At 42.3% G+C, this 24,818-nt stretch overlaps 1 protein-coding gene and 1 long non-coding RNA gene across 2 annotated transcripts; one reads left to right on the forward strand and one right to left on the reverse strand.

The window, feature by feature from the left end:
* Positions 1-184: 184 nt before the first annotated feature.
* On the reverse strand, positions 185-17,356 carry LOC134808015 (uncharacterized). Its single transcript, XR_010149901.1, has 3 exons — positions 17,019-17,356; positions 5,064-5,195; positions 185-623 (listed from the first exon to the last, which is right to left on the reverse strand). It is a non-coding gene; the product is annotated as an uncharacterized LOC134808015 (long non-coding RNA).
* LOC459973 (large ribosomal subunit protein eL31-like) lies at positions 12,661-13,242 on the forward strand. Its single transcript, XM_054679421.2, has one exon. The coding sequence runs from the start codon at positions 12,788-12,790 to the stop codon at positions 13,163-13,165; it is 378 nt and encodes a 125-aa protein (XP_054535396.1). The 5' UTR covers positions 12,661-12,787; the 3' UTR covers positions 13,166-13,242.
* Positions 17,357-24,818: the final 7,462 nt, after the last annotated feature.

Raw genomic sequence — 24,818 nt, forward strand, 5'->3', positions numbered from 1 at the left:
TGTGTTTTTTAACCTAAGTAGCCAAATGTCTATTTGTAGGGCTGGAGGAGTTACTTCAAGTAGAATTTGTATATCTTTGTAAGGGAGAAAAACAGGGCGACTTCTAAAATAACCACCCAGTTGTTCTGTTTCTCTAGGATTGCAAACACAGAAGCAGTTATTTATATTTAAAACAAAGAGATTTCTCTAGTACCTTATATTTTTATTGTTATAGTCAATCCTTCCCAAACACCTCCAGCTTAGTGCCTTACTATCTTATATCAAAAGGAGAAAGTTGATCTCAATCCACGTTAACCCATAGGATAATGAGTTCTTCAGTAGCAGAATCTGTGTCTTGTTTTCATTTCAATCCTGACCCCGACAGAGGAGGTCTCTAGTAGTCTCTTGGGGAACGTTTGTGGCACTAACCTGGAAATCTGGTGGATTGTGTCAAAGAAGCCAAGTTTTAGCACTAGAAGGGACTTCATCATCTGTCTAATTATTCCTTCTGCCGATGAAGCAGTTGAACCCCAGTGAAGTTTCATGCAGATTAAAAGTGACTCCATGTTCCTATTACTCTTCCCTAGATTGAGCAGGAGGTACTCCTAGTCCATGATTGCTGATTAATAAACCTAAAAATCCTCCTATAAAACAGAAGTGTCAAAAAAAAGTAGAGTGTAATTAAAAATCCACTTGAAGCAAGGGATTAAACAGTGCAGAATCAAGCTGTCTTATTGGCATTGAGAACATTTTTCTTTTTGGGGGCCGGTACACCACATTGTTGATTTTTCCCTTTTGTAAGAGCTATTTTGGTGCTGTGTCTTGGGAAAAGTCCAAGTTCTCAACAACAAGTTTAGCCTCGAGAGCCTTGTGTATTGGAGCAGTGAATAAGGCAAGGTGTCATATGCCCATGACAACTGACAGACCCAGAAAAAAAATCTTCCATCAGTCGTGTTGTGATCATTAGTGCAGGCCAGAGCAATCCTATTACTCAGACAGAGGTGGAGGCCGAGCTTCTGTCACCTCATTGATGGTACTAAGCCCAGACTCAATTCTGGCTCCAGACTCATTCAGCTGAGTTATCACAGCTGCTTTTTTTTTTTTTTTTTTTTTAATAGCTCTTAGATTCTGGTTAAGAATCATCTTAGGCTCTCTTGAGAACAGACATGAACCTGATGTTGCTGGCGTACCCCAAGCCTGCTTAATTCTCTCCTACTCCATTTCCAGACCAACTTGGAGCCTTAGATCTTTCTGGTTGGATTCCAGACCCTGCAATGTAGGTTTGCAGTGATGTGGGGACAATCAGAGAACGAGAACCTGGTTGCCACATTTTTCTACTCTCCAGGCTTCTGTTTTAGATAGTCCTTCAGCCTCTGATCTTCTAGTAATTGGCTAGGTGACCTGGACTCTGTTCTTTCCTAGGTAAATAGAGTTGGGAGTGAATGATCCTCCAGGTCATTTCTGCCTGTATCTTATGGTCTCTGCCTGGACTTTTATCTGTCAAGGCAATAACATCTAATTGGAGGTGTAGGTTTACCTGATAACTCTGCCTTTTCCTCCGCCTTTCTCACTTATTTCTGTTCCTCCAAGAAATGCAGTGAGCTGAAATGATTATCTCACTTTCTTGGTGTATGTATGTGTGTATATGTGCATATACACATACACGCACACACATACACACGTTTTATATATATATAAAACAAATTATATAAATATATATATATATGAAACAAATTGCTACTGGAATTTCTCCAGGATCACAATAATATTTAGTCATGTGTTTCTGAGAAATAATTTAATTCCCTAAATAAAAATAGGTGGAATTTATCTCAGAAGTTTCCTCCTTTCTATCATTCAAAACTATGGAATAACACTGTTTATTACTTGTTAAAATCTTTATAGGAGACTGTGAAATTTGTATATTTTCTATATGGGATTCGTTGTGGTATGTTTTTTAAAAGCTTTCCATTTGTAAAAGTTTTGACCAATAAATGTGTTTTTATGCCTGAGTGATAATGTATGAGTGTGGCTTTCAACCTGGATAGAATGTTTTTCATCTCCCACACTTTGGCGAGGCTGAATTAATTTAGACTTGAGGATGAATATCGGCGAGGAAACGGGTGTGAAACTGTGAGAATTGCAAATTGTCAGAGTGAGGAGTCAGTACTTTAAATTCTCTTGATGGAATATAAAATACAGCAGAAAGCGGGGGCAGGGTTAACTGACAACTGCAGGTGGACAGGAATGAAAGAAGAACTGGGGCTAGCAGGAGGAAACGAGTCGGCCAACTGCCGTGGTCTTATGTGGTTGGAGAAACAGAGAGGCTCCTCGGATTCAGAAATATTCAAAAACTAGTAGAAAAGATTGCAAATTACAAATCAAGTCAATCACTGCTAAGGGGCATGGGGTTTCTTTTGGGGTGATGAAAAATGTTCTAAAATTAATCATGGTTATGGTTGCACAATGCTGCGAATATACTACCCCCCTGAAATTCTCCTTTTTAAGTGGGTAAATTTGATGGTATGTGAATTATATCTCAATAAAGCTGTGGTATAAAATCTAATCAGTCAGACACCAGCCAAAACAATGGAAGAAGGTAAAAGTGAAATTCCTTTCTGTGTCAAGAATGAAGTTGCCTCCGTTTGGATGTCAGCGCCTTGTAGGACGAAGCTTCTACCTTGATTTGTGAGGCCTGTTTGTGTTCCTGGTGTTCATCATCAAAATCAGTGTTTTCAATACTCTTTTTAAAGTATTTTAGCCAGACACAGTGGCTCACGCCTGTAATCCCAGCACTTTGGGAGGCTAAGGCGGGTGGATCACCTGAGGTCAGCAGTTGGAAATCAGCCTGACCAACAAGGTGAAACCCCGTCTCTACTAAAAATACAAAAATTAGCCAGGCGTGGTGGCAGGTGCCTGTAATCCCAGCTACTCTGGAGCCTAAGACAGGAGAACTGCTGGAACCCAGGAGGCGGAGGTTGCAGTGAGCCGAGATCGCACCACTGCACTCCAGCCTGGGTGACGGAGCAAGACGCCATCTTGAAAAAAAAAAAAAAGAAGAAGAAGTATTTTATTGGATAAAGAACATGCTGTTGTATTACAGTGTAAACTACTGCTTGACTTTAATTTTTCCCAGTATTTTATTAATACTGTAGCATAAAACTAAGTATGCATTATGTTAACATATGAAACAATAGTCAACATTTGCCAATCAATTATCTAAAAGGTGCCAGATACAGGGTTAAATATTTTATGTATGTTGTGATATTTAGCTCTTAAAATATCCCTAGGAGGTTGGTACTGTTTTTATCCTATAGACTGGAGCTCCAAGGGGTTAAAAACTGTGCTTGAAGCAACCCTGATGGCGAGCGGTGGGGCTTAGCACAGTAATGCTGGGTCCTCTGGCCAGACCCCGTGCTCTAGATGTAGGACCCGAGAGCCTTGAGGGTATGTGATGCTTGCTGTGAGATTCTGGGTAAGTAACTGCATACCCTTTACCTATCAAAGAAGAGGAAGAGGCCGGGCGTGGTGGCTCACGCTTGTATTCCCAGCACTTCGGGAGGCCCAGGTGGGTGGATTACAAGGTCAAGAGATCGAGACCATCCTGGCCAACATGATGAAACCCCGTCTCTACTAAAAATACCAAAAAAAAAAAAAAAAAAAAAAAAAATTAGCGGGGTGTGGTGGCGCACGCCTGTAGTCCCAGCTACTTGGGAGGCTGAGGCAGGAGAATTGCTTGAACCCAGGAGGCGGAAGTTGCAGTTAGCTAAGATCCCACCACTGCACTCCAGCCTGAGCGACAGAGTAAGACTCAGTCTCAAAAAAAAAAAAAAAAAAAAAAAAAAAAGGGAGAGGATGAGACAGGAAGGCTAAGGTTCTTTTTGGGTCTATCTAAGCTGCGATTCTATTCTAAAGCCATTTCTGAACAGCCCTCTTTTCCAAAATCCAATGGACGCAGCAGCCATCCTCAGCACTGAAGACAACACCTGGGGACTCTTTATGCAATGGCAAAATGGTATGTCCATCATTAAAGGGACAAAGCCAAAAAGCCAAAAAGCTTCATAAATGGACTAACATTTGTTGTCAAAGTTAAGCATTTAAAAAGAACACCTAGCCGGGCGCAGTGACTCACGCCTGTAATCCCAACACTGAGAGGCCAAGGTGGGCAGATCACCTGAGGTCAGGAGTTCGAAACCAGCCTGGCCAACATGGTGAAACCCTGTCTCTACTAAAAATACAAAAATTAGCCAGGCATGGTAGCAGGCACCTGTAATCCCAGCTACTCGAGAGGCTGAGGCAGGAGAATCATTTGAACCTGGGAGGTGGAGCTTGCAGTGAGCTGAGATCACATCATTGCACTCCAGCCTGGGTGACAGAGGGAGACCGCGTCTCAATAAAATAAAAATAAAAATAAATAAATAAATAAAAAGAACACCCTTTTGGTCAAAAGTCTTGATTTTTAGTAGCTATTACTATGGTGCATAGATCATTTGCTGAGGAAAGATTGCTTTTCAGAACTATATCTTTAAATTCATTTTCTTACATGTGCATACTAAGGGTGTGTGTCTCTAAGTACCTCGACACATGTTTCTTGTAAGATGATCGCTATATGTTCCAAATTTAAGAAGAATCTTCACTGCCTTCTCTAGTTCTCCAACAACATCTTAAGAAATTCTAGATGTAAAGGAAATTTGATCTTTAATTTTACCTGGCATTGGCATTTTATGGGCTGCTGAAATAAAGGAATGGTGTAATTTATCTTAGGTTGGTTGATGATATAAGAGCAGAATCATACAATTTGTAATTTTAAATGGACTTAATTTAAAAATAACATTGGATCTATGAATATAGAATTTTCATTCATCTCAAAGAATTGTAACAAGATTATAGAAGGGTTTATATATTATATATAGTGTTAATACATTACATCTTTATATATTATATATGTTGTATATAATATAGATATAGATGGAGATAGATGTGGATATAGATGTAGATTCATTACTATTATTGAAATAATACCCAAACAAAGGACATTTAAAATCATTCATAAAAGCAAATGTGTTTCATTTAGCCACAAACTATACCTTGAAAGATGAATTTGGGCTGGGTGCAGTGGCTCACGCTTGTAATCCCAGCACCTTGGAAGGCTGAGGCGGGAGGATTGCTTGAGCTCAGAGGTTTGAGACCAGCTTGGGGAACATGGAGAAACCCTGTCTCTACAAAAAATACAAAAATTAGCTGGGTATGGTGGTGCACGCCTGTAGTCCCAGCTACTTGGGAAGCTGAAGTGGGAAGATGGCTTGAGCCCAGGAGGTGGAGTTTGCAGTGGGCAGAGATCAGGCCACTGCACTCCAGCCTGAGTGACAGAGCAAGACCCTGTCTCAAAAAAAAAAAAAAAAATAGATGAATTTGATTTCTGTTTTGAATAAGATATGGTCAGTTGAACTTAGTACATTATTACATGGAAGCACTGGGGATGTGACCTAGGGATGCTTTACAACATTTCTATGGAGAGTAACACATTTTGCTGTTTCAAACCAGGACAGAAGCACACCTGTGCCTTAAAGGCACTGAGAGCTCTGGAGGCAATGGGTGAACTTTCCAGCCAGGGAAGCCTTTGATGAGACATCAACCCACATACCTTCCCTTTTCTGCCTCCTTCTGTTATTTATTTTTTTCCTCTTCACATTGGCTTCTGCTTTGTCCATCATCCAGGATAAAGAAAAATAAAAGGAAGAGAAGTGGGGAAAGGGGAAAGTTGAATTGCAAGAAGCACTGAGAACTTGTTTTTTCTCAGAGGTAAGGTCAAGGACCAGGAAAGTAGGGAAGAGTTGAAAAGGAAGAGATGAAATGGTATTGAGGAGGAAGGACAGGAGACAAGCAGAGGAAGGTATCTAATCATTACACATTTCATATTAAACATTTTACATTTTCTATTAAAGTTTCTTTCACACCCCATTGCATGGTGTGTTCTTGTCCTGGGGGATGTCCATTTCAGTCACAGATGGTAGGAACACATTCGGTGCTGCCTGAATGAAATGTTATCTTGGAAATGGTATCCCTCTGAAGAAAGGTATAGCCTCTTCTTAGCCCTTTCCTGGCAGTCTGAAGGAGTGATTTCTGCTTTATAAGTTGTATTAGTCCATTCTCATGCTTCTAATAAAGACATATCCAAAGCTGGATAATTTATAAAGGAAAGAGGTTTAATTGACTCACAGTTGCACATGGCTGGGAAAGCCTCAGAATCATGGCAGAAGGCGAAGGGGAAGCAAGACATATCTTACATGGCAGCAGGCAAGAGAGCGTGTGCAGGGGAACTCCCCTTTATAAAACCATTAGGTCTTGTGAGACTTATTCACTCTCATGAGAACAGCACAGGAAAGACCTGTCCCATGATTCAATTACCTCCCATTGGGTCCCTTCCAAGATGAGATTTGGGTGGGGACACAGCCAAGCCATATCATTCTGCCCCAGCCCCTCCCAAATCTCATGTCCTCACATTTCAAAACTAATCATGCCTTCCCAACAGTCCCCCAAAATGTTAACTCATTCCAGCATTAACTCAAAAATCCACAGTCCAAAGTGTCATCTGAGACAAGGCAAGTCCCTTCTGCCTATGAGCCTGTAAAATCAAAAGCAAGTTGGTTACTTCCCAGATACAATGGGATACAGCCATTGGGTAAATATACCCACTCCAAATGGGAGAAATTGGCCACAGCAAAGGGACTACAGGCCCCATGAAAGTCCGAAATCCAGCGGGGCAGTTGGCTGGATCTTACAGCTCCGAAACTATCTCCTTTGACTCCATGTCTCACATGCAGGTCACACTGATGTAAGAAGTGGGTTCCCATGGTCTTGGGAAGTTCTGGCTCTGTGGCTTTGCAGGGTATAGTCCCTGCTCCTGGCTGCTTTTAAGGGCTGGCATTGAGTGTCTGCGGCTTTTCCAGGCGCATGGTGCAAGCTGTTGGTGGATCTACCATTCTGGGGTCTGGAGGATGGTGGCACTCTTCTCACAGTTCCACTAGGCAGTGCCCCAGTGAAGACTGTGAGTAGGGGCTCCCACCCCACATTTCCCTGTACTGCCCTAACATGAGGGCTCTATGCCTGCAGCAAATTTATGCCTAGACATCCAAGCATTTCCCTACATCCTCTGAAATCTAGGTGGAGGTTCCTAAACCTGAATTCTTGACTTGTGTGTGTCCACAAGCCCAACACCATGTAGAAGCCACCAAGGCCTGCGGCTTGCAGCCTCTGAAGCAATGACCTGAGCTGTATATTGGCCCCTTTTAGCCATGGCTGGGACACAGGGCACCAAGTTCCAAGACTGCACAAAGCAGCAAGGCCCTGGGCCTGGCCCATGAAACCATTTTTTTCCTCCTAGGCCTCCAGGCCTGTGATGGGAGGGGCTACCATGAAGACCTCTGACATGTCCTGGAGACGTTTTTCTCATTGTCTTGGTGATTAACATTTGGCTTCTCATTACTTATGCAAATGTCTGCAGCTGGCTTGAATTTCTCCTCAGAAAATGGGTTTTTCTTTTCTATCACATTGTTAGGCTGCAAATTTTCTGAGCTTTTATGGCCTGCTTCCTCTTGAACACTTTGCTGCTTAGATTTCTTCCACCACATGCCCTAAATCATCTCTCTCAAGTTCAAAGTTCTACACACCTCTAGGGCCGAGGCAAAATGCGGCCAGTCTCTTTGCATAGCAAGAGTGACATTTACTCCAGTTCCCAAGTTCCTCATCTTTATCTGAGACCACCTCAGCCTGAACTTTATTGTCCACATCACTATCAGCATTTTGGTCAAAGCCATTCAACAAGTCTCTAGGAAGTTTCAAATTTTCCCACATTTTCCTGTCTTCTTCTGAGCCCTCCAAATTGTTCCAACCCCTGCCTGTTACCCAATTCCAAAATCACTTCCACATTTTCAGGTATCTTTATAGCAGTGCCCCATTACCCAGTACCAATTTACTGTATTAGTCCATTTTCATACTGCTATGAAGAAATATCCAAGACTGGGTAATTTATAAAGAAAAATAGGTTTAATGGACTCAAAGTTTCACATGGCTGGAGAGGCCTCACAATCATGACAGAAGTCAAAGGAAGAGCAAAGTCACAGCTTACATGGCGGCAGGCAAGAGAGCGTGTGCAGGGGAACTGCCCTTTATAAAACCATCAGATCTCATGAGACTTACTCACTATCATGAACAGCATGGGAAAAACCTGCCCCATGATTCAATTACTTCCCACCAGGTCCTTCTCACAACACATGGGAATTATGGGAGCTACAATTCAAGATGAGATTTGGGTAGGTACACAGCCAAACCATATCAGAAGTTCAAACTCTCCTAGCCTCATCAGACTACTATCATAAAGATTTTTAGTATTTACCTGATTACTGTTATGAGTCCACTACCTCTTACCTAGACAACTAGACAGATGAAAATGTTAGCTGAAATTATGAGAGACTTTTAAAGTCCATTTCCTCCCCCTCAAATACTATGGTAAGTTGACGGGTGATATTATAGCAATGAGTCCAAAGATCAAATAGTCAAGTGAAAACAGAATAGTAAAATTGTTTTGTTCAGATCTGCATAGGCAAAGTGATCTTTAGAGCTATATATTTCCACTGTTATTTTTGAGAGTTCTATAAAACAAACCATCAGGACGACTTGACTGCAGTCACAGAGTTTAGATTTTTAGATGACAAAGCTTATGCAAAGCAGTGTGCCCAAATGGTTATTTGTGGCCAGAGAAAACACTCTTCATAAGGAACCATTGATAGTGAACTTTTCAATCTCACTGAAGCCCTTACCACATCCTTTTGGCCTGCCTTTATTGCAGAGGTTATTTCCCTTTCCACATCTTGATAGACTTAGAAACTGCCCCAGGGCCACCATTACTTCAAAGGAGCAATTTCTCTTCCATCTTGCCTGTGATTTCTCTTTGCTCTGGGCTCTAGATTTTGAAAACATGTGGATGCAGTGACTTCAGTCTGATACCCTATTGCGGGAATGTAATGTGTTTTCTGCTAATTCCCTCAGTTCCATCAGGGATATTTCTTTGCCAGAATTATTTGGCAAGAATCTGCTGAAGAATTACTTTCAGCTTTATTTGTGGTTACTAGATTAAATTGGAATTTCCTGCATCTCTCTGTGATTCAAAGATTCTATGGAGGGGCTAAGGCCCAGGCTGTAAGGCGTGTTTGTGCCAGTGAACAAAGAAGTCCAGGCTGGGCCGGGTGTGGTGGCTGATGCCTGTAATCCCAGCACTTTGGGAGGCTGAGGCGGGCAGATTACGAGGTCCAGAGATCGAGACCATCCTGGCTAACATGGTGAAATCCCCTCTCTACTAAAAATACAAAAAAAAAAAAATTAGCTAGGCGTGGTGGTGGGCACCTGTAGTCCCGGCTACTTGGGAGGCTGAGGCAGAAGAATGGCGGGAACACGGGAGGCAGAGCTTGCAGTGAGCCGAGATCGCACCACTGCCCTCCAGCCTGAGTGACAGAGCGAGATTCTGTCTCAAAAAAAAAAAAAAAAAAAAAAGTACAGTCCGGGTGCGGTGGCTCACGCCTGTAATCTCAGCACTTTAGGAGGCTGAGGTGGGCAGATCACTTGAGGTCAGGAGTTAGAGACCAGACTGACCAACATAGTGAAACCCCGTCTCTACTAAAAATACAAAAATTACCCAGATGTCATGGTGGGCACATGTAATCCTACCTGCTCAGGAGGCTGAGGCACGAGAATCACTTGAACCTCTGATGTGGAGGTTGCGGTGAGCTAAGATCACACCACTGCACTCCATCCTGGGCAACAGAGCGAGACCCTATCTCAAAAAAAAAAAAAAAATTAGATGTCCAGGCAGGTGCAGTGGCTCACACCTATAATCCCAGCACTTTGGGAGACCGAGGTGAGAGGATTGCTTGAGGACAGGAGTTTGAGACCAGCCTGAACAAGATGGCAAGACCCCCATCTCTACAAATAATTTAAAAAATTAGCCAGGCATGGTGGTGCGTGCCTGTGGACCCAGCTACTTGGGAGGCTGAGGTGGGAGAATCACTTGAGCCCAGGCCATTGAGGCTGCAGTGAGCTGTGATCATGCCACTGCACTCCAGCCTAGGCAACAGAACAAGACCATGTCTCAAAATAAATCATAAGCCTGGATGCAGCACAGGGTCAGATGCTCAGGGACCAGGGCTTCAATGCGTCCTCCAGTGTGTGATGGACAATTGTGATCAAGCACTGATTCAGTGAAAAGAGCCAAGGCATGGACATGTGTGCCGCCCTCTCGGGGCTCACACTTAGAGAAGCATCTCATAGGAGAGAGAGTGAAGCCAGTGTCATAAGAGCAGTGCCAACCCAGTGCTTTGGGCATGTGGAGAGATTCATTCTGGCTGAGGAATCTGGAAGGGAGTTATGGGGGGAATGGAATTGACCTGGGCGTGCAAGGATGAAGAAGACTTAGGTGGGCACTAAGGGAAAGCTCATGTGAAGGATTCGGATGGGCTGACCAACTTGTCGCTGTTTGCCTGAGACTTTCTTGGTTTTAGCAGTGAAAGCTCCTGTCCTAGTGATGTAGGCACACCCCAAAATTGGGGCTTAGCCCAGGAGGGTTCTCAGTTTTGTACAGGAAAGAATTTGAGAGCAAGACAACAGAGTAAAATGGCTGCTCCAGAGACAGAGCTGGGCTACCCATAGGCAGAGTGTCCCTTGTGGATTGCTGACTAGCTACATTTACAGCTACTCCTTAATTATACACTAAAGAAGGGGTGTGATATTCATGAATTTTCCAAAAAAGGGGTGTGGAGTTCCTGGAACCAAGGGTTCTTCCAACCATATAAGGTAACTTCTGGGCATTGCCATGGCATTTGGAAACTGTCATGGCTCTGGTGGGAGTGTCTTTTAGCATGCTAATGAATTGTAATTGTGTATAATGAGCAGTAAGATCAACTAGAGGTGCTTTTCTTTGCCATCTTGATTTTAGCTGGTTTTGGCTTGTTTCTTTACTGCATCCTGTTTTGATCAGTGAGATCCTGACTGATGCACAGAAAACAAGTCCTACTTCTCTCCTACCTCAGTCCCAGGGAAAGTAGGATGGTTGGTCATTCTAGGCAAAAATACTGTACGACCCTGGTATCCAGTGCCCAGCTAGCAGCTCTCTCTACCTTTGGCAGGGATGGTAGGGGGTGTTTTGTTTTTGTTTTTTTTGACAGGGTTTCACTCTGTCACCCGGGCTGGAGGGCAGTGGTGCCATCATGGCTCACTACAACCTCTGCTTCCTGGGCCCAGGTGATCCTCCCACCTCAACCTCCCAAGTAGTTGGGATTACAGGCATGCAAACTATGCCTGGCTAATTTTTGTATTTTTAGTAGAGATGGAGTTTTGAGCTCAAGTGATCCACCTGCCACGAGCTCTCAATGTGCTGGGATTACAGGTGTCAGCCACTGTGCCTGGCCAGGAAGCATTTTTTTTTTTTTTTGACATTCCAGAGGGCAGCTTTTAAACTAATTTTTGGAAAGCAACTAATTCCAACTTAGCTGTATAGCCTATGATACCTCGAAATTTCCCATTTACTGGGAATATAGTGTGAATAATGGCTTAAGGCTCTAGAAGTTCTCCATATGTTTGGGTGGGATTTTGTTCTGCGTGTCCCTTAATGCACTGTCTTGTCTGAGTGGCCACAAAACTTGACTATTCCATAAAAGTCTGAGTCCCACAGAGAGAGTTTTTCTGTGATTGTGACCATCTTTTCTGTGCTTCAGTTTCTCTTTCTGCAGGAAGAAAACTTTTCCTATAATGGATTTCTAACATATTTTTAATGAAGACATGCCTAGACCCTGTGGCTTTGGAAACTCAAGATATAATTAAAGGTATGAAATGTAAGGAAATGCCCTAATCTTTATACAGCATTTACTCTAAGTTTTTACTGTATTTTGTTCATCCTTTTAGTTGTTAAAAATATGCATATTGAGGCTGAGTGCAGCGGCTCATGCCTGTAATCCCAGTACGTTGGGAGGCCGAGGCGGGCGGATCACCTGAGGTCAAGAGATTGAGACCAGCCTGGCCAAGATGGTGAAATCCTGTCTCTACTAAAAATACAAAAATTAGCTGGCCATGGTGGCGTGTGCCTATAATCCTAGCTACTTGGGAGGCTGAGGCAGAAAAGTTGCTTGATCCCGGGAGGTGGAGTTTGCAGTGAGCCGAGATCACGCCACTGCACTCCAGCCTAGGCAACAGACGGTGACTCCGTCTCAAAAAAAAAAAAAAAAAAAAAAAAAAAAAAAAAAATATATATATATATATATATATATATCTTATTTATTGATGTCTTGTTCCTGAAAAGACCATGGATGGAATGGCCCTGCTAGAGATTTCATGATCTAAATTGCTATTACAAAATTTAACAATCAAGTCCTATTAAGTATTCACTTGCAATAATAAAATTATCTCTCCTCTACAAAGGATTCACTGAGTAGGCCAGGCACAGTGGCTCATGCCTATACCCAGCACTTCGGGAGGCCGAGGTGGGTGGATCACCTGAGGTCAGGAGTTCGAGACCAACCTGGCCAACATGGTGAAACCCCGTCTCTATTAAAAACACAAAAATTAGCCGGGTGTGGTGGCACATGCCTGTAATCCCAGCTACTCGGAGGCTGAGGCAGGAGAATCACTTGATCCCAGGAGGCGGAGGTTGCAGTGAGCTGAGATCGCGCCATTGCACTCCAGCCTGGGCGACAGAGCAACAGAGCGAGACTCCGTCTCAAAAAAACAAAAAACAAAACTTCCTTTCCAACTTAGACCCGGCAGAATGTCTCCCGCAAAGAAGGGTGGCGAGAAGAAAAAGGGCCCTTCTGCCATCAACGAGGTGGTGACCCAAGAACATACCATCAACATTCACAAGCGCATCCATGGAGTGGGCTTCAAGAAGTGTGCTCCTCGGGCACTCAAAGAGATTCGGAAATTTGCCGTGAAGGAGATGGGAACTCCAAATGTACGCATTGATACCAGGCTCAACAAAGCTGTCTGGGCCAAAGGAATAAGGAATGTCCTATACGGAATCCATGTGCGGTTGTCCAGAAAACGTAATGAGGGTGAAGATTCACCAAATAAGCTCTATACTTTGGTTACCTATGTACCTGTTACCACTTTCAAAAATCTACAGACAGTCAATGTGGACAAGAACTAATCTCTGATCATCAAATACATCAAATAAAGTTATAAAATAGCAACAAAAAAAAAGATTCACTGAGTAGTGGGAATTAGCAATGATTGATATGTTTACATCTTTGCCACAGTTAATGAGCACATTTTATCTTGAAACACAGCTTTTTAAACTTGTGTTTATGTCCCTCCTACTCCAAGTACCCTGGCAGATTTAATTTGGGCTGAGATTGAACTCCCCTCAGTTGGAATCTGTGGTTACTAACCACAATTAAATTCCTAAAGAAATGGAGATTCCCACTAGAAGCATCTGTCTAAATTATTCTCTCCCCAGTGACCATTGTCGAGACTAGGTTTAGACAAACTAAACATGGCTTCAAATCAACTCCAGCTCTAGAGACAAGAAACATTGGATCTTTGACCAACATACCCAGGAATATCCTGGATAGGAGTGCTGTCAGCCTCATGCTTGTTTCATTATGGTGGCAAAATTGTCACCACAGTTCCAGATATCACATCTAGGTTAAAGTTTCCTACTTTATTTATTTATTTTTGAGACAGGGTCTCATTCTGTCATGTAGGCTGGAGTGCACTGGTCAATCATGGCTCATCGCATCCTCGACCTCCCAGGCTCAGGCAATCCTCCCACCTCAGCCTCCTGAGTGGCTGGGACTACAGGCATGCACGATCACACCTGGCTAATTTAAAAAAAAATTATTTTTATTTTTATTTATTTATTATTTTATTTATTTATTTTTTGAGACAGGGTTTCACTACTTTGCCCAGGCCGATCTCAAACTCCTGGACTCAAGTGATCCACCCTCCTTAGCCTCTCTAAGTGCTGGGATTACAGTCTTGAGCCACCACACCTGGCCGTTTTCTACTTTATTTAGGAAACACTCTTCTTTCCCAAAATCCCTCTTGCAGACTTTCCTTGACATCTCATTGTCAGAACTGGGTCACGTGGGTCACTCCCAGGTACAAATAGGGCTGAGAAAGTATCTGACTTTCTATTCTGTATTGCAGGAGTCAACAAACTGTAACTACCAAGATAATAGATAACTTTGGCATTGCAGGCCTTTTGGTCTCTGTTACAACTAATCTCTGCCATTATGGTGCAAAAGCAGCCATGGATAACATATAAATGAACAAATGTGACTGTATTCCAATAAAATTTCATTTAGGGATGCTGAATTTTGAATTTCATATGATTTTCATAAAATACTCTTCTTCTTTTGATCTCTCTTCAACCATTTAAAAATATGAAAACCATTCTTAGGTCACAGCTATACAAAAGTTAGCAGCCTACTGGATTTGGGCCATGGTGTGCCAGCCCTGACCCCAGGTGTGAGAGGAGGGTAGGAATGGCTTTGGGAGGTCCATCCACAGTACTGCCGCATACAGCCTCTGTGCCTTGAATGTGGGATATTGGAAAGTGATGACAAGCTCAATCTATCAGACCTACTTCAATTTTCCTGAGAGCCACAAGAAAAGCCTGTTTCTAAATTATATTCTTTATCATGAGCAAATTAAAGTTTACCAAATACTTTTAACACTGAAAATCTGTATTCCTGGGCCAAGAGGCCTCATGTATTTTACATATTTTGTTTTAAGTTGTCTTATAGTGCTTGCAAAACGGTCAGATCTGACCTGAGAAAACTCTAGAATACAGTCTAGTACTGTAACCAGAAAATTGGCACTGTAACATAGACATTTGCATAATTGTTCAAAGGTCTGTTTGCATAAGCTTTATGAAAATTCAGAGATGAAAATACCCTAGATATATTTATTCAGAGACAGGGTCCCACAGTGTTGCCAGGCTGGAGTACAGTGGCATGATCATAGCTCACTGAAACCTTGAACCCCTGGGCTCGAGAAATCCTCCTGCTTCAGCCTCTGGAGTAGGTGAGGCTACAGACACATACCACCACACCTGCCTACTTTTTAAAAATTTTTGTAGAGACAGGGTCTGGCTATGTGGCTCAAGCTGGTCTCAAACTCCTGGCCTCCAGCAATCTTCCCTTCTTGGCTTCCCTAAGAACTGGGATTACAGGTGTGAATCACCACACCTGGGCCTAAATACTATTTAAAACAGGTGAGTGATATATTAGATATGTTGATCTATGATTATTCTTTTTGAAAATATCTTTAAAATGTTACCTGTTCATTTACTTAGAAACGTGTTGTTTTTGAAGTTGACAGTGAATTTTATAATTATAATGTGTGTATGTAGAGATGTATAAGTATATATAAACCTATATTATATATAAGCTATATATGCATATATAATTATAATAAAATAATATAACATTATAAATATACTAATATGTATATATGCTTAATAGTCAGGACACTCTCCTCCTTAAAAAAAAATTGAGTTACATGCTGAAAAGTCTAGGGATTTAGGCACAGATCCAGATACTCAAATGCTATCATCAGGGCTGGGTGTGGTGGCTCACACCTGTAATTCCAGCACTTTGGGAGGCTGAGGCAGGCGGATCACCCGAGGTCAGGAGTTTGAGACCAGTCTGGTCAAAATGGTGAAACCTGGTCGCTACTAAAAATACAAAAAATTAGCCAAGTGTAGTGGCACATACCTGTAATCTCAGCTACTTGGGAGGCTGAGGCAGGAGAATCGCTTGAACCCAGGAGGCAGAGGTTGCAGTGAGCTGAGATCATGCCATTGCACTATAGCCTGGGTGATGAGCAAAACTCAGTCTCCAAAAAACCAAAAATAAAAAAAAAACAAATGCTATCATCAGAATGCAGTCTTGCACCGTCTCTCCTCTCCTGTCTCCACTGTGTGGACTTCACTCTTAGACTCCTTTTGTGGTGGTAAGATGGCTACCAGCAGCTGCAGGCACACATCCCACCGGGTCAGCATTCTCTGGGGAAGAATAGCTTTTATTTTCCCTAGGACTGGGTCTCATTAAACTGACTTATCCATCTATGAACCATCAGTATGGTCAAGAGGTTGGAATATGCTGATTGCCCTGGTCTACGCTGTGCAGTTCAGTGTGCTCCCAAGAGCTAGGGGTACGATGCGGATGGCTGGTTTGTCTGAACCATGTAGACTGAGTATAGAAAATAAGGGGTTCCCCGGCCGGGCGCGGTGGCTCATGCCTGCAATCCTAGCACTTTGGGAGGCCGAGGTGGGCGGATCACAAGGTCAGGAGATCGAGACCATCCTGGCTAACACGGTGAAGCCCCGTCTCTACCAACAATACAAAAAATTAGCCGGGCGTGGTGGTGGGCACTTGCAGTCCCAGCTACTCAGGAGGTTGAGGCAGGAGAATGGCGCGAACCCGGGAGGCGGAGCTTGCAGTGAGCTGAGACCGCGCCAGTGCACTCCAGCCTGGGCGACAGAGCGAGACCCCGTCTCAAAAAAAAAAAAAAAAAAAGAAAAAGAAAATAAGGGGTTCCCAAAGGAAAATCAGGGTGAAACGATTCTGGAAAAACAAAACAACTGTCTGCTGCAATAACATTTACATTTGACTTTTAACAAAGGAGTCAGGAAGAGAATATGGAAACGGAGAGAAAATGAATGGGGAGGGAGAAAAACATGGGAATGTAAAGAACACATGTTTCAGTAAATTGGACAAGGTCAGTGCTTCATAATCTTGGCAATGTATCGGAAACATCTAGGTAGTTAAAAAAAGAAAGGATTTCTGCACTGTATCCCAGACTGAGTGAATCAACATCTCTGAGAGTGGCATCTGGGATTGGTAAATATTTTAATCGCCCCAGGCAATCGAAATGCGGCTTATCCATAGACTCACTTTGGGAGCCATTGAACAGGGTTGCATGAAAGCACAGGCTCAGCTGCAAAACAACCTCAAATTACAGAGGCCTGACCAAGAAGCTGATTTCTTTCTTACCTAATAGTCTGGAGGCGAATGGTCCAGGATGGTGGGTGGCTCTGCTTCACGTGTTCATTTAGAGACCCAAGTCCTTTCCATCCTGCTGTTCACCAGCCCCTAGGGTGTTGTCTTTGTTGAGCTGAAGCTGGCTGCTACCACATCCACATTGCAGCCCACGGGGAAAACGGAAGGAAAGGACCAGAGAAGCACTGAGTTGTATGTTAAGGCCAAGGCTCAGAAGTGGCACACACCACTTCCACTTTCATTATATTGGCCTAAACTTAGCCACATGGCAGCAAGCTGCAAGAAATCTGGAAAGTGTAGTCTTTCTTTAACCTAAGACATAAAAATTTTTGCCTTGACTCTCTAAATACACACACACACACACACACACACACACACACACACACACACACACAGAGGTAGGTGGGCATATGCTGAGCTAAAATTAGACACCTAAAGTTAAACATTCATTACTTTCAGTTAAACATCATAAATTGAGTGCCTGCACTAATATTTATTCCTTCCCGAAACTCCGTAAATAAAGGAATAAAAATGGTCAAAAGTAAGAAAGTCCCAAAGAGAACAGGAGATGAGTAAGAGGAGAAAGTGATGTCAACACTATTTTGCAAAATGGAAAACAGAAGGACAAGTGGAAACTGACCTGGCAGAGCAGAACAGGCAGAAACTTAATGCCAGAGAGAATTGAAGGGGAAAGTCCGGTAAGGAGTAAGCTGATTCCCACTGCAGAACCTGGGAGAAGCTGAGCTATGGAAGGCACCACCTAACTCTGAAGGTTGAGGGTGGAGGGAAAATCCAGAGAGAGGAATGGGAAGTCCCTTGAAGTAGCAGTCAGGCTCTCAGATTTCCTGCCCTAGTTCCTGGAGCATAGTCACCCTCTACCTGGATAGGCACCGGAGCTTTGCTCTTGGAAATTTTAGGGAACCTCTGAGCTCTGGGACACCAGGCTCAACCAAGGGGATGGGGGTGGTGAAGTGCCCTTAAAGCAGATTCAGTGGAACTTCCTATTAGATGGTAAATTCCTTAGTCCCCTTCCCACACTAGGTTCCCATGATCCTAGGCAGCCACTTTTATATTCCTCCAATGGGAGACTGGTGAGTTCCTCTCTGGGGAAACTGACCAACAGAAGAGGGAAGACCTGCCAGGTTCCAATTTCTGTAGGTCCCCATCTGCCACACCATAGTGAAGCCCACCAACAGTCTTTTTACACAGAGCTGCCACTCAGCTTTTAGTGACAGTAATGGACATCCAGGAATCACCAGACATTTCAAGAAAGGCTTCAACAGGAGAGAATATACCAAACAAGGAACATGGGAGAGATGAAGATAGCAGGAGAAAACTTCAGAAAATGGTCATTGATATTTTTGGAAAGATAAAATTTTACAACAGTAAAACAAGAACAGAATGTAATGTAAAAAGGAACATTTATTAAAAAAAGAAAGTGACATAACTACATGGAGATGATGGGTGGAGGAGAAAAATAGGTGCAAGAATGCGAGGGAGTCAAATCCTCCTGTTGCATGGGAGAGTGCTAACAGATGAGGTCTAAAATTAAAAAGTGAAGAAGCAGCAGTTTAAGCATGCAATGTAGACATATAGAAAAAGCAAAAGGAGTTGAAAATTACTGACGCTGGAAGCAGGATTGGAAGGTGAAGCAGAAGACTGCTGGTTTTCATTATAAGCTAGGACTGTTTGATTGATTAATCCATGCCCATGATGATGTTAAAATATATTTTAATATTTTTATTGGTTTTAATATTGACATTTTATACTTTAAAATAACAAAAAATACTACTTCATATTTTAAAGACTATCTTCCAAGAAGATGTTGAGATATAAATGTAGTAGAAGCCTCTATATGACGTGATCAGTGTGAGATTACTGTCGAAGCACTAGGGCGAAAAGGCAATTTAAAGGAAACTTGGACTTAAGACCTGAGACATTTGAAAGAATCCTGGAACTTTCATGGGGGAAAGTGGGAATTCCTATTTTAAGAAATCTGAGCAAACTGTTATAGGCCAAGCTGCCAAATGTCTGTAGAGGGTTGGCAGGTGTTGTAGAAACTGCAGATCCTCTGGTTTTTAAAATTTTGTTTATATACTTGAATAATAGGAAGTCAGTTTGTTTGGATAATATCTGGAAATGAGACTTGTTTTTCTTTTTAAGTTATAACAGAAATACTTTGCATAGCTTTAGTCAAACACTAGTAATTGACTCCTCAGAAAACCCCCTCCCATCCCCCCAGCTGGTGTCCCATTAAACGAGTTGGATACTTGCTTTCTCTGTCTTCCTCTCAGCCAAGAATGCCCATGTGACCTAGTTTTGGCCAATGAGATATAAGGGAGTCTGCTTAGGGGCTTCTAGATGTTTCCTCCTGCCTGATGGGAGGTTAGTGCACAAGGAGAAAGATTCTGCATCCTGCTTTTGAACAGTGTGATGATATCATTTTGGAGCTGTCTGTGGTCATCTTAGCAAACCATGAGGGCAATTCCAAAGGAGTTATGAAGACAACAGTCCAAAACCCTGGCATCGATATATCCCAAACAAACACCAGTAACTAACTTAGGTCTCCCTGTTATGCAAGAGCAATATAGCCAAGATCAATCTGGTTTTCTGATGTTTGCAACCAAAAGCATCCCTACTCTCACCATTGGTCCGAATATGCCATTGGGTTATTTTTACAAATGATATCGTGGCCTCAGTGATTAGGCAGTATTGAGTGAAGGGAGGTAAAATGATTTACTCACATCAATGTGATCATTCCATTCAATTCATACTTTTGTAAGACAGTTTATAATGGAGCCCCTGAAGAGGTGTGCCTTGACACACAGATGTTGCAAGTGCGATGAATTTTTGACCCCTCAATCCTGGGGGTTAGCAAGAGAGGTCTGGAGTAGCAGGAGTCTCTAGGGCTACCAGAGCCCCAGAGCAGTGAAAACTCCCTCTGGGCCTCTTTACCTGTTTACCCAAATCACTGTGCAAATCTAATCCTTTCCTCACAGTGCTGTCAAGTCAAATATGCCAGGAAGCCATACTCTGGGATTTACTTATGGCATTTATGTGCATTCTCTCTCTCTGGGTTTTCACAGAAGCATTCTGAAGTTATTATTAATCTCATCTTCCAAATGCAGAAATTGAGATTTAAATCTCAGCGCCCCAATCCGTACAGCCATTTGGTAGCAGAGTCAGAATTTGGAACTAGGGCTCCAGACTCACTCTCCTGCTGCAGAGAATAAGCATCCTTATTATTCCCAGCTCCCCATTCTCATTGTACACTTTCCTCTGAGCGTACCTGACAATGGTCGACTTTCATTGCTGAGAGGCGGTGGCAGGAGGAGGAAGCGAATGGGGTGATGTGATGTAAGCCAGGAGAACGAGGGTGACTCAGCCAACTCAAATCTCTTTGTTCATGGTTTGTGAAGATGTGACAAGACCAGAGAAGCCAGAACAGAAGATAGAGGCCACATTGTTCTGCTGGCCTGGGGCCGAATGTACTTCCTCACCATGTGTTTCTTTAGCCTCCTGAACTTTGCTCGATGGCATTGTACTGGCCACTGTGCCAGCTGCTCAGGGTGGGAAAAAGAAGGAAGAATTTGCGTGGGAGCAAGCTGGGCTATGTCCCAGCATATGTGGCATTTCTGCTTGTTTCTTTAACTTCTAGAGCTGTTTGTCTGAGACTTTCAGCCCTGGGGCTACTACTGGTCAGAATGTTTTATTTCCACTTGTGAACCAGGATGGTGGGGATCTGGAAGAGAACTAGAGGCATCTGGGGACCAGAGGGTTAGTCCAGCCTTCTCCAGGATGCATCCATTTCCCCAAATCACAAAACCAGTTAGTGACAGAGGCAAGAAAGGGACGAAATTCTCCCCCAAGGTAGTAGAGCTGGCTCAGGGAGAGTCCAGTTTGGAAGCCGCTTCCTGGATGTGTGACCCTGGCCAAGAAACTTCTCTCCAAGCTGGAGATTCTCCATCTGTAAAGTAGGGATTATAAAAGTGCCTTTTCTGTAGGAATGAAAGAAGTAGTTGAGGTTATTCATGTAAATAGCAAACTCTACTGCCTGAGCACACAGGATGTGCTGAAATGTTTGGTTTCTATTATTACTGATTCCTAGACAGCTTCTCTCTGTTCAGTTCTGCAGCTCTTTCGTGTGCTAATAGCTAACTGTGAGGATCACAACAGAAAGTGTTCCATTCATCAAAACACACTTAGAGCTGGGCTAAGTAACTCATATCTGTAATCCCAGCGCTTTGGGAGGCTGGGACTATAGGTGTGAGCTATTCAGCCCAGGTCTAAGGAGTTCAAGACCGTCTCTACTAAAAATACAAAAATTAGCCTGGCATGGTGGTGTGTGCCTGCAATCCCAGCTACTCAGGAAGCTGAGGCAGGAGAACCACTTGAACCCAGGAGGTGGAGGTTGCAGTGAGCCGAGATCGTGCCACCGCACTCCAGCCTGGGTGACAGAGTGAGACTCTGTCTCAAAAAAAAAAAGAAAAAGAAAAAGAAATAGAAAAAGACCAGCCTGGGCAACATAGACTCTATCTCTGTAAAAAATTGCCGGGCATGTGTGTGTGTGTGTGTCTGTGGTTCCAGCTACTCATGAGGCTGAGGCAGGAGGATCACTTGAGCCCAGATGCCTGAGGCTGCAGGGAGCTGTGACCATACCTCTGCACTCCAGCCTGGGTCACAGAGTGAGATCCTGTCTTAAAACAAACAAAAACCCAAAATCAAAACCAAAAAAACCCCCTCACTTTACTGTATGTAAGTTATAACTTAATAAAATTGAATTGGTTTTATGTTGAAATATTTATTCTATCACAAACCATCAAGCCTCATTAAAAACATGTAACGCTGTCATTTCAGCAGATCCTTACACAATTATAGCTGCAACTTAAACCATGACAGCAAAAGGTATCGGTTTAGAGGGAACTGAATTTTTTAAAGTGTTTTAACATTAGTCTAAGTGTAGGTGTAATGGATGTCAACTTGAGTGCAGTTATAGATATTTGCCCAGAGTATTGCTTAAGGCTTCTAAAAATCTCAGTATCCAATTTAAAAAATGTGCCTTGTGGTTAAACAATGATTGTTTGGGGGGCTTTAAGGAAATTGCTTATTTTTCCCTTGCAGTTTATATGCTTTTCCTTGCCCAAAGATTTGAACAGTTTTTAATGAACTCCAGACTTTATTTCTCTAAAGCTTTGTAAAGTCAGAATACATTTTCCTGCTTTCCCCTTCACCCAAGCAGAGGTGACCTGGCTCCTCGGGAACCTGGTGTCAATGGTGGCTCTCTCATGGTGGCATCAAGATCTACCCTACATTATAATGATGTGTGAACATGTCTTATTTTCTCTTCTGGATTTTTAGCTTTTTGAAGTCAGGGGCTGTATCTAAATGATGTTCCCACTCCTAATGGTTCTGAGTATCATGCTGAATGCAAGAAAAAAATCAGCCAATCATTACTGCTAACTGATAAAATAGAATTAAGAAGTGATGTATTGTTTCATAAAGAACCTGAATAAATAGGGGGAAAAAATGAACAAAATACTGTTTCATTATTATTAATGGGTAGAAGCAGAAATTAGAAGTAACATGCTGTTTCAGAGGGGATGCTAGGTCCTTGGTTTAGTAAATAGACAATCTTCCATTAACATGTCAATTATTTCCAAATTAATGCTTCTGACTGAACCTGGAATTAGGGCACCTGGACTGTAATCCCAGCTCTGTGATTAGCAAACTGTGGAAACTTGGCCACATCCCTTGGGCTTCTGAATATCAGTTTCCTCCTCTGCACAGTGAAGGGATTGAAGTCGTTATTACATCATCACCCAAGGTCCTTCCAGTTTTAGCATCTGCCAAGTGCCTCCTCTTGGTGTCATCTCAGTTCCTTGGACACAGGAGACCCTCAGGAAATGCCTGTGAGTTGACTGAGGGAGTTAGTTAAGCGGTTGGACTTTAACATTGTTTATTTTGCCAAATCTTTTTTATGGATAAATATAAAACTAAATCTCAGCCCAGCCCCTCTTTACATTAGCATAAATTCCAAATTGGCAGTTTTCAAATTACTCACATTTTATATTAGCTATTTTTAATTTGGAGATGTCACTTTTACATCTTTCATGTCTGATCCATGAGTTACAGGGGTTTTTTTTCTAGATAAAAGGGATATTTAGAGATTGTCTCATCCAAGATTCTAAATCTAAGGTCTCTAAACCTATAGGCTTTAAGTACCCATGAACTCCCCCAAATGTAGCCCTCAGAATCTTGTCATTCATTATTGGTTTTCTCAACCTTCTTTTTATTAGTAGCACTTGTCACCACCTGAAATTCTCATGTATTCACTTTTGTCATCAAGTCTGTGCCAGAGCTCCGCACTGTGACTATGAGTTCCAGGAGGGTAACACTTCATTCTGTCTTATTCACCACTGCATCCCATGGTTCACAGAACAGGGCCTGACATTCAGTAGATGCTCAATAAACATTTGATGACTGAATGAATGTGTAAGCCAAGGAAGTCCCAGTTCAATATCACATTCCACAAACTCACACATCCAATTCCACAATCCTTTTTAAACTATGTAATTTCTGGAGTTTCTAGAATAAGTAACGAAAGGAGGTGGGAATATATTCCAAATATACATCAAGCTTCCTAAAAATCCTCTTTACCCACCCATCTCTCCCACATTTCACACATCAAGGCAGAGATATCTTGAGCTGCCTTTTCTCATTCTTCCCAAAACTCTTTATGCTGGGACCTTGTCATCTTCATTTCCTCTCTCCTCTGTGCCCCCAAATCTATTCTTTTTGTTGAGATATAATTGATGTACCTTAAAATTTAACTTTTCAAAGGCTACAAATCAGTGATTTTTAGTATAGTCACAAGACTGTGCAACCATCACCAATTCCAGAACGTTTTCATCACCCCATAAAGAAACCTGTACCCATTAGCAGTCCATCCCCATTGTTCCATCCTTCCAGCCCCAGGCAACCACTAATCTACTGTCTGTCTCTATAGATTTCCCTGTTCTTGGCATTTTACATAAATGAAATAATACAACCTTTGATGCTTGGCTTCTTTCCTTTAGCATCATGTTTTCAAGGTTCATCCATGTTGCAGCATGATATGAGTCCCTCATTCCTTTTTATGACTGAATAAGATTCCATTGTGTAAATGTACCACATTTTGTTTACCCATTCGTCGGCTGATGGGCATCTGAGCTGCTTCTACTTTTTGGTAATTATGAATAACATTGCTATGAATATTCATGTACAAATTTTTCTGTGAATATTTCTTTTCAATTCTCTTTGGTACATAGCTGGGAGTGGAATTGCTAGGTCATGTTTAGCTTTTTCAGGAACTGACAAATTATTTTCCAGGGTAGCTGAATCACTTTTACATTCCCACTAGCAATGTGTGAGGGTTCTAATTCTCTACATTCTTACCAACACTTGCTATTGTCCATCTTTTTTATACTAGCCATCCTAGTTGATGTAAAGTGGTATCTCATTGTGGGTTTTGATTTGCATTTCCCTAATGGCAAATCAGACTAATGAGACTGAATATCTTTTCATGAGCTTTTTGGCTACCTTCACTGGGGATATGTCTTTTCAAATTCTTTGCCTATTTTTAAATTTAGTTATTTGTCTTTTAATTGTTGAGTTAGTAAGAGCTCTTCACACAGTCTGGACACAAGTCCGTTGTCAGATAAATGACGTGTGAATATTTTCTCCCTTTCCATGGGTTGTTTTTCACTTTTGTAATTTTGATGAAGTCCATTTTATCTACCCCAGATCTATTCTTAC

The sequence above is a fragment of the Pan troglodytes genome, chromosome 13 (assembly GCF_028858775.2).
Source record: "Pan troglodytes isolate AG18354 chromosome 13, NHGRI_mPanTro3-v2.0_pri, whole genome shotgun sequence".
In the NCBI taxonomy this organism is placed as follows: Eukaryota; Metazoa; Chordata; class Mammalia; order Primates; family Hominidae; genus Pan; species Pan troglodytes.